The 10,000-nt window shown below is 43.9% G+C and overlaps 1 protein-coding gene across 1 annotated transcript in view; it reads left to right on the top strand.

Moving 5' to 3' along the window:
* The window catches only part of cacng3b (calcium channel, voltage-dependent, gamma subunit 3b), a gene marked incomplete at both ends in the record, with an annotated part of 28,805 nt that extends 18,986 nt beyond the window's left edge, over positions 1 to 9,819 (top strand). The window contains 3 exons of the mRNA XM_083779824.1: positions 209 to 292; positions 3,398 to 3,538; positions 9,311 to 9,819. Coding sequence (XP_083635950.1) covers positions 209 to 292; positions 3,398 to 3,538; positions 9,311 to 9,819 — 734 coding nt within the window. The remainder of the gene's footprint in view (positions 1 to 208; positions 293 to 3,397; positions 3,539 to 9,310) is intronic.
* Positions 9,820 to 10,000: the final 181 nt, after the last annotated feature.

Raw genomic sequence — 10,000 nt, 5'->3', positions numbered from 1 at the left:
ATAATGTTTTCATGCATTGACACTCATAAGGGCTGTTGAGCATTTTGTGCGACATAAATGGCTCATTACCATTGGTTTATGCGTGGATTCTTTCTTAAAGAGGTGTGTGTGTGTGTGTGTGTGTGTGTGTGTGTGTGTGTGTGTGTGTGTGTGTGTGTGTGTGTGTGTGTGTGCGTGTGCGTGTGCGTGTGTGTGTGTGTGGATGCAGGGACGTACCGAGGGGTGTGCAAGAAGATCGACCACTTTCCAGAAGCAACTGATTATGAAGCAGACGCTGCTGAATACCTCCTACGTAAGACCCACACACACACACACACACACACACACACACACACACACACAGGTAAACAGACATGGAGAAGAAGAGGGAGAGTCCGATGAAGCTGGCTGCATTGTAGCCACACATCCACAAGAGAGACAATAAAGCACCGAAGTCTGACGTCAATATCTGTAGAGGGCGCCAAGTCCACGGGTTCATGTACTTTTAATTTGCATTGTAATCCACATAGGAGGATTTTAGATCGCCTCATATAAGAACTATGTTTGAAAAATAAACATGTCATCCCGGCCTTTTAACTCATATGGATATGAAGAATCAACTGAGAGAAAACGCTATTGTTACTGCTACTGAATTAGTTATATTTTCGCTAGAAAAAGACTATCATACTGTATATGAGTGACTGACTGTTGCAAACGATACAGAGACACCTCCCTGACAATAACGCTGAGAGAGCTTGGTTATTTTTGGACCACAATAGCCTACTTATATGAGACGATTTTAAGATGCCCCCATGTTATTCTCCATAGAGAAATTACTTCCATGAACCAGGGGAATCTGAGGGATGAGCGAGTGACGTCAGGACTTCGGCGCTCTATGTTAGATGTATAGCAATACATCGAGACAGACGGACGGACGGACGGACAGAGGTCCACCCCATAGACTGTAAAAAATATGGACAAAGCGTTCCCCGGGTCTAACATGAACGTAAAATGAAGCCTGTCAGTCCTTGAATTGTAAATTGCCATCTTTCTAGATCCGTTTGGGCCCAGCTGGCCATTGGCTGGCCCAGACAACGAGGCGGGACTTCCCCCCTTCTTCTAGTTGGTTTTTATTTTGACTCGAGTGTGTGGGGAATCCCGATCATAGACTTTAACGGTAGCCACGCCCCTCAGAACATACGCGACTTTATGGTAATTTTTTTAATAAATGGGACCATAATTTTCCAAAAATAATATTATGACATTAGAAATGAGACTTTAAACTAGTGACTGGAAGCAGAAAGAATTCATTACCATGTTTATTAAGGTAATACAGTCTAGGTGAAGTTGGGCCCAAATACATGGACTTCTATGGGGCTATGGGGTTTTTTTGGGCCCAATGACAGCGCCACAACAGGCCATTATATGAACTTTCAGGAAATCCCGATTTCCTTAGTGGCTTCACAAAATATCTGTCTGACTGCCCCCCTGGTCCACCCTAGAGGATGATGTGGCAGCATTAAGGAGGGGCAGAACGTTGTTGTTTTCCAGAGCGAAGCAGAGAGAAGGACATAAAAGATGGGATGTGTTGTTCACCCCATCGGATGAAATGCAACAGGAAACAGAGAACATAACAGAGAGCATGCTCTCTGCATGCAGAGCACTGAACAACGGCACACAGAGATAAAACAAAAAAAGGCAGTGTCGCCGCCTTGCAGAAACCTTGTAGCTGCATGGCTCATTTCTGATACTTCCGTGACCGCGGAGAGCGAAGGTCCGTTTCTCAGTGTATTTGCCATCTATGAAGGTTGAATAACAAATGGAGCTCCCATGCCCCTCGTAAAAATGAGAGCAACATTTGTGCCAACCAATAGGGCAAAACCTTTCTAAATGTCATTATGCTTTCAATCCTGTGACGTGTCAAACTAGGGTTTTTTCATGATTCTGAATCCATTGCAAGCATTAGTTTTGCACGAAAAACACTCGAAATTATAGCCACTTGCCCAAATGTGCCCAAATGTTCACATTTGTGATGACGGCTATGGGGTTTTTAGCCCAAGGAGTGTTTTTCGTGCAAAACTAATGCTTGCAATGGATTCAGAATCATGAAAAAATCCTACTTTGACACGTCACATTCTAAGGCATAATGGAATTTAGACATTTTTGCCTCATATAGGTGGTTAATGGTGGCCATATGGATTTGGGGCTCTCACGAATTTTGCTCTCATTTTTGCGAGGGGCATGGGAGCTCCATTTGTTATTTAACCTTCATAGATGGCAAATCCACTCAGAAACGGGCCTTCGCTCTTCATGGAAGTATCAGCTATAACCCAACTATTGTATCTCCATCCATCAACGTTTTGTGTTTTTTTGTAAATCAATGCCCTGCTTCATCATGCAAGATTGTCACACATAAGTTAGTGAATGAGTAGTGAGCTCATACACTAGATCAGCTACTTTCACTATTTTTATTTGAAGAAATAATACTAGGCCTATAATAATGATGATAAAGGAAGTCTTGTGGACATACAAGCTTTCCCCCCGACCGCGACGAAATGGAGGAATGCAGTCACTGCGTTGTTGTTTTTTTTTTTTTTCTTCTCTTTTTATTTTCACTGCTCCACTGAACACCAGGGCAACATCCCCAGAGGCAGCCAATCAGATCACAGGCCAGTTAGCTGGCCAGCCAATGGGGAGCAGGGACCCAGTGACCGGCATTTCATACTGCCCAGGGGTGTGGGCCATGCACGGAGGTGGGGCTTATCCTCCTCACAGGGGCCTCACAAGGCCATTGGCCACTTTGAAACTGTCAATCATGCTGGTACGCTGTTGCGTAGAACAAGCGACCAGGACAGTGTTGTGCGGAGCTTCCTCATCACTAGCACATGTCACTGATTGGTTCTGTATGAGGAAATGACAAATGAATCCTACTGATCTTTCATTCTGGATTTCATAACATCATGCACGCACGCACACACGCACACACACACACACACACACACACACACACACACACACACACACACACACACACACACACACACACACACACACACACACACACACCTTTAAGAATATACGAGCAAGCAAGCAAAGACACGTGCATAGACACGCACACACAGTGTTCAGAATCAGAATCAATCTTTATTGATTAATTAATCTTAATTAATTATAGAAAGATAGATGAATAAATTAAATATACATACAGACAGACAGACAGACAGACAGACATCACAGCTGTGTGTAGGGCATCTCTAAAGGCTTTAAAATGAGCTATTCAGGCTCAATCAAGCATGTCCTGTAACTCCTGTTCCCTGTATGTAACACTGCATGTGCACACACCCCGTCTGGGTCTCGCTCTCTTTCTCTGTCTCTCTCTCTCTCACGTGTGTGTGTGTGTGTGTGTGTGTCCATACAGGTGCGGTGCGTGCCTCCAGTATCTTCCCTATAATGAGCGTGGGTCTGTTGTTCCTGGGAGGGCTGTGTGTGGCCGCCAGTGAGTTCTACCGCAGTCGCCACAACGTCATCCTCAGCGCTGGAATCTTCTTTGTCTCCGCAGGTTAGGCTCCACACAGCCTCGCTGTGTGTGTGTGTGTGCGCGCGTGTGTGTATGTGAGAGCTTGTAGATTGTTCACTATAATTGTCACACAGCAACGTATATATATATATATATGGGCTTAAGTGATTACAGCATAGCAAGATGTCCACCAACTGCAGCAAGTGGCTTCAACATGAATCGATTGCATCTTGTTTAGGCCAGTGGTTCTGAAATTGGATTCCCCCCCCCCCCCCCCCCCCCCCCAGGGGTTCCAGCGGTTCTGACCCCCCCCCCCCCCAGGGCTTCCAGCGGGTCTGCAAGCTAAATGATTGATAGTTAGGATCCAAATGAAGCCGTACAAGTCGGGAACCCTGAAAATGTAGCCTGACACTCTTCCCACAGCAGCAGTTAGCCTAACACTCAGACTGAAAGCCCTTCCCACAGCAGCAGTTTAAATGTAGCCTGACACTCAGACTGAAAGCACTTCCCACAGCAGCAGTTTAAATGTAGCCTGACACTCAGACTGAAAGCACTTCCCACAGCAGCAGTTTAAATGTAGCCTGACACTCAGACTGAAAGCCCTTCCCACAGCAGCAGTTTAATGTAGCCTGACACTCAGACTGAAAGCCCTTCCCACAGCAGCAGTTTTGATAAGAATTGCCGCTCCCCTGGATTTAGAGTCAAACTTTGAATGGTATGATTGGCCTATCCATCTACCCCTAATTCTAGAATGGTCAATAGTCCGCAAGTGTGTCTCCTGCAAATAGGCTATCCCCACATTAAGCTTTTCTAGGTGAGATAATACTTTTTTCCGTTTAACAGGATGGTTTAAGGACTTGACATTCCAGCTTATAAAGGTCACATCGCAGCCAGCTGGCCCGGCTAAAATATTTAAATTGGCCATGGTATCATAAATTGGAGGCGAGGGTTAACAGCATGCTGACACACAACAGGTTTGAGTTTACTGATATCGTAAGGAGACCCGTAAAAATAAAAACATAAGAAAACGGACGACGAGAAAAAACAAATCAAATCTGGTACAAGTTCCCACCCCCAGTCATCAATCGGATGACAACAAAACCCCTCGTAAAGAAATCCACACATTCCCACAGCAGCAGTTTAAATGTAGCCTGACACTCAGACTGAAAGCCCTTCCCACAGCAGCAGTTTAATGTAGCCTGACACTCAGACTGAAAGCACTTCCCACAGCAGCAGTTTCTGGGAGGGGCGTTGCCAAAGCGGCATGCGGTCTTCGACGATTGGTTCACACCAACCAATCAAAATAGTAGCAAAGCAGATGTTGTCATTGTCACTGTGGCTAACCCGGTCGCTAACCAAACAAACACTGTCAACGAGCGCTACTAGCATGTAAACAAACAAATACGTCGGATGATGTTGTTTCTAAAACCTGTCGTTTCTGTAAAGAATCTAGGCCGATATGATAGCCAGATCGATGCGGTCGCAAGTTACCACAGTGGGGACAGCCATATTTGTTGTTTGACATCATTGACGCTGATGGCCAATCACGGTATAGATTCACAGAATTTGTATTCCCTTCTTGCGTACCAGTGGGACATGTCCCACGTACCAGCACAGGTACACGTACCAGTGGTTGGAACCTCTGACTTAGAGTGTACAAATTGAACCAAATATTTGGGTTCCATTTGTACAATCTCAACGTTCTGGGGGTCCATGGCCTAATGCATAAAAAAAAAAGTTTTGAGGACCACTGGTTTGGGCTATATAACAGTACATCTCTCTTATCTCTTCAGTTGCATCTGTAAAACTGAAGAGTTGCTGCTGTAAAACGCTGCTTTGTTGCCACAGAGATGACCGTTGTCTCTCCCTATATGTCAATTCTTATGAAGAGGAGAGCTATAGAATGTTGGAATGCATGAATCATTATCACCAGGCAGCCACGACACCATACAGTATTTCAACATTATGTGATTAGCTAGTTAGCTACAGTACCTTTATTTTTATTTTATTGAGAACAGATTATAAATTGTTTCACAAAACATTATGATATGAATAAAAAATGTATAGAAAAAAAAAAAAAAAACCCTCAACCCTCCCACCCATACTGCTTGAAAATCTGAAAAAAAAATGGTATCCTGTCTATTAATTGTTTCTATTCAAGTAATGGACAAGGGGCAGCCAAACTTTATCAAATTGTCTCTCCCTGTTTCTCAGGAAATACCTTATTCTCTCAAGATGAAGTGTACTATAGTCATTTAATTTAGCCAATGCTTAAATGCAGGAGCCTCCTCCTTTTTCCAGTGCGTCAAAATTAGTTTTTTTTGCTGTAATCAGACCATAATGAGAAGAGTTGTTTCTGTGCTAGCTACAGTACCTTTAAGTGTACAAACCTCAAACCAACATTAAAAACATGTTCCAGAGTGGAGACCTGAGAAGGGATTCACTTCCTAATGACTCAATAGAATTAGAAAACGTTCCTATTGTCATTATGGAAACACAAACACTGTGGCCGCTGCTATATTTGAACTGTGAATAATTCCTGGCATTCTGGCGCCTGGGGAGAGAAGCCCACGCATGCACAGGTAAACATGTATGTTTGTGTATGTGTGACTGGGAGAGAAGCCCACGCATGCACAGCTAAACATGTATGTTTGTGTATGTGTGACTGGGGGAATTTGTCCGACTGACAAGAGTTGGGCTCAGATGTTTGTGGAAGGACTCCATTAGATGCCCAAAGCATACAGAAGCGGCAGTTTTAAAAATCTAGGCCGAATAATCAATCAACATGAATACCATGATGCTGCTGCAGCAACGTCCTGGTAAATACGCATTTACAGCATCTCTCTACCTCTCTCTCTCTCTCTCTCTCACACACACACACACACACACACACACACACACACACACACACACACACACACACACACACACACACACACACACACACACACACACACACACACACACACACACACACACACGGTGCGATAATTGCTGTTCAGTGGAATGTGTAGTGTCCCATTGGGTCTTGTAGTGAATTCATGAAACCAGATAGGTATAACTATTTACCACAACAGCAGCACGGTTGAGTCGGAACTATAATTACAGGTGTATAGTTAATTGTTCCTGTTCCGTGCACTCTGCCACCTTGCGTGAGCACCGCATTCTGAACTAATGGGATGAGAGGGGCTAGCTGTGCACAATTAGACCTCTTCAGTTTTTTTTTCCTCCTCTCTCACATTGGTATTTCTTTCTCTCCCTCTCCTCTCTCCACAACTCCATCGCTCTCTCTGTCATCATTAGTTTTCATTGTTGCCCTGTGACTGTGTATCACTTCCTATGAGATTGGCGTTCTCTTTTATTCCCCCATTCTATATAGGGCAGTGGTTTTTCAACCAGTGGTCCGGGGACCACCAGTGGTCCTTGAGGGGGTTCCAGGTGGTCCCCAGCTAAATGATGGAGAGTTGGTAACCAAATGGACCCTTATTATATAGATCTTGAACTCTTGAGAGCGTACTATAAAGGAAACCAATTGTACCCTTACGGGTTCATTTGGTTTCATTTTACACTCCCAAGAGTTACATTTTTGTTAAACATCTGAATTACATAATTTTCAAGAATCTACACAATTAGAAAAAGTAGAAGAATTGTTAAGAATTGTTAGTTTGCCTGTTATCTCTCCTAAATACAGCATGGAATTGTGGACAAAAACTAAAAATAATCTTTAGTTTTGGGTCTGAGAGACTAAACATGATCAAATGGTGGTCCGTACTGGCTCAAATGCTAAACATCATCAAATGGTGGTCCGTGGCTCAAATGCAGAGTAAATAGTGGGCCCTGGTATCAAAATGACCATTCATTTACAAAAAATACATTACATTTAATAAATACTCTTTGTTTAGCGGTTTTCATTTTCATTTTTTCACAGAATCAAATGTTTTATGATCATGATTCACCAGGATCCTGGATGGATGGCTTGATTCTATAGGCTTAAAATAATTGATAGAAATATTTTTTATAAATCTATACGTGAGGAACAAGAATGGCCGATTTTCAAGTGGAACCAGAAAACCACACCCACCACTGCTATGCCCTATTTTTACATAGTTCCACCTGTTCTTTATCTTCTCTTTCTATAGACGTTTGGACCATGGATGAAAGCGGATTGAAAACTCACTCTCTTTTCCATCACATTGTCCCTGCATGTATTAAACCTATTTAGTAAACACAACATCGGATGGTGATATTTAGCATATAGCCCAGCATTAGCTCATGCAGTAAATGGCCCCACACACTCTCTAAAGCAGGGACGTGCAGAGAGTGTTAGAGGGGCAGGGGCTGAAATCTCGTAAGAGGGCACTTTTGGACAAAAATAGCAAAGGTGTTGCGCTGCGACGAGCTGTGAATGTATTTTCGGGGCGCAACCCAGCACTCTTTTAGCTAGTGGAGATGTGGTGTACGACAAGGATTTAGAAACAAATTTGTTCAACGCAAAATGCGTTCAAGCTCAGGAGGCTTCGGCGGGGGGGAAAAAAGCAATTCTCCTGAACGCTGCCTTCCGGCGTGGCATGGCAAGGAGTGGCATTTGCATTTCTTTCACCATAATAAATGCTGCATTCGTGGTCTGGAAAGGGCAGCTTTGTTTTACATACGGGTAAAAGGGCAGGGGCTGCAAGCCCCCTTTGATGTCTATGTGTGCACGTCCATGCTCAAACGTTTTCAGAAAAAGAAAGGGAAAAAATATAACCAGGCATTTACTGAACAGAATTTCCCATAGTTGGAAACATGCCATGAATATAATAAGACAGTTTGAGTCCACCTTCAAGAGCTCTCTCCCATTTCATATGCTGAGTGTGAAAGCTGTCTCCCAGTTAGGGATGTTAATAGTTATTAGTTAATCATTCATCGATTCATCGGTGTTAAGAAATTAGTCAATTAAACGTACTGTAACAGTTAATAATTAATTGTAATTAATCGAAAGGTCTGTGGTTCTATCATTGGGTGGTTTTCTGTCAATGTAAAGCTGTCACTGTATCGTCAATGGTCAAATAAATATTTGATTAAAGAATATAATATGCCTTTTATATTCTTTCTGTGTATCAGCAAAATGTAGATTATTATTATTATTATTAGATTTGTATTAATAACACTCTGTCTGACTGCCTTGTCCTAAATACTGGCGTTCCACAGGGGTGCGTTTTATCCCCTCTGTTATTTTCCCTATACACAAAAGCAATTCAGATTTACAATGATTCTACCCACCCTCTTCACTCTGAATTTGACTTGTTGCCATCGGGCAGGAGGCTTAGGGCAAAATTTGCTAAAAAGAAGGGTTACAACTGCTGTGGACATTTTAAATAAGAAAAAATTTAGATAGTTCACTTAATCCCCACTGTTATATGATCACTGTTGCTGTGTCTATGTGAATGCATTTTTATATAGTATTTTAATGCATCTGTGTATTTTATGTAATGTTTTATTGTTGTAACTGACAGCCGGGTGCCAAAGACAAATTTCCATTTTATGTAAATGTATCTTTATGTTAGACATTGAGGGAAATTCTCAGATTTTTTTACAAAAACGCTGCTTATCAACTAACCAGTTAATCGATCGATAATGTTATCAAAACTTCAATCAACTATTAATTAATTGATTAATTGATCATTCCCATCCCTACTCCCTGTGTTTCACTATAGCTACTTCTGTAAGAAAGTCCAGGTTTGCGACCTATCTATAGGGTTGGGATCCGTAATTGTATAGCAAGCCGTTTTTAAATTCTAACATATACTTCTCTCATACCACCCCTCCATGCAGGCCTCAGTAACATCATCGGCATCATCGTCTACATCTCGGCCAACTCCGGGGACCCCGGCCAGAGCGACAGCAAGAAGTCCTACTCCTACGGCTGGTCCTTCTACTTCGGGGCGCTCTCCTTCATCATGGCCGAGATGGTGGGCGTGCTGGCCGTGCACATGTTCATCGAGAAGCACCGCAAGCAGCGCGCCAAGTCCCGCACCGAGCTCATCAAGAAGTCCGCCTTCAGCCGCATCCCGTCCTACCGCTACCGCTTCCGCCGCCGCTCCAGCGTGCGCTCGTCCGAGGCGCCGAGCCGCGACGCGTCCCCGCTGGGGAAGAGCGGCTACACGGGGCCCGCCGCCTCCGAGATGCCCATGTACACGCTGAATCCGCGCGAGCCTGGAAACGCCGGCAGCGGCAAGGCGGCCCAGGTGGGCCTGCTCAACTCCGAGCGGGACTTCCTCCAGAGCAGCACGCTCACTAAGGAATACAGCAAGGACCCCAACCGCAGGACCACGCCTGTTTGAGAGGTGCTGGCCACAGATATCGCCTGAGCATATTAGAGGAGGTTGACGGTTATACGATGGTGGTGGGGGTGGTGGCGAAGGCTGTGGGAAGGGGGAGGAGTTAAATAGAATTTTGACCAATAGCAGTATGGTACCAGGCAGGGTCAGAGGGCATAGTTCAGGTGGAAAAACTGTGAACTTT

Source organism: Protomyctophum parallelum (assembly GCF_964188405.1).
Source record: "Protomyctophum parallelum genome assembly, chromosome: 13".
NCBI classification, from domain to species: domain Eukaryota; kingdom Metazoa; phylum Chordata; class Actinopteri; order Myctophiformes; family Myctophidae; genus Protomyctophum; species Protomyctophum parallelum.
This window is presented reverse-complemented; position numbering and strand designations above follow the sequence as displayed.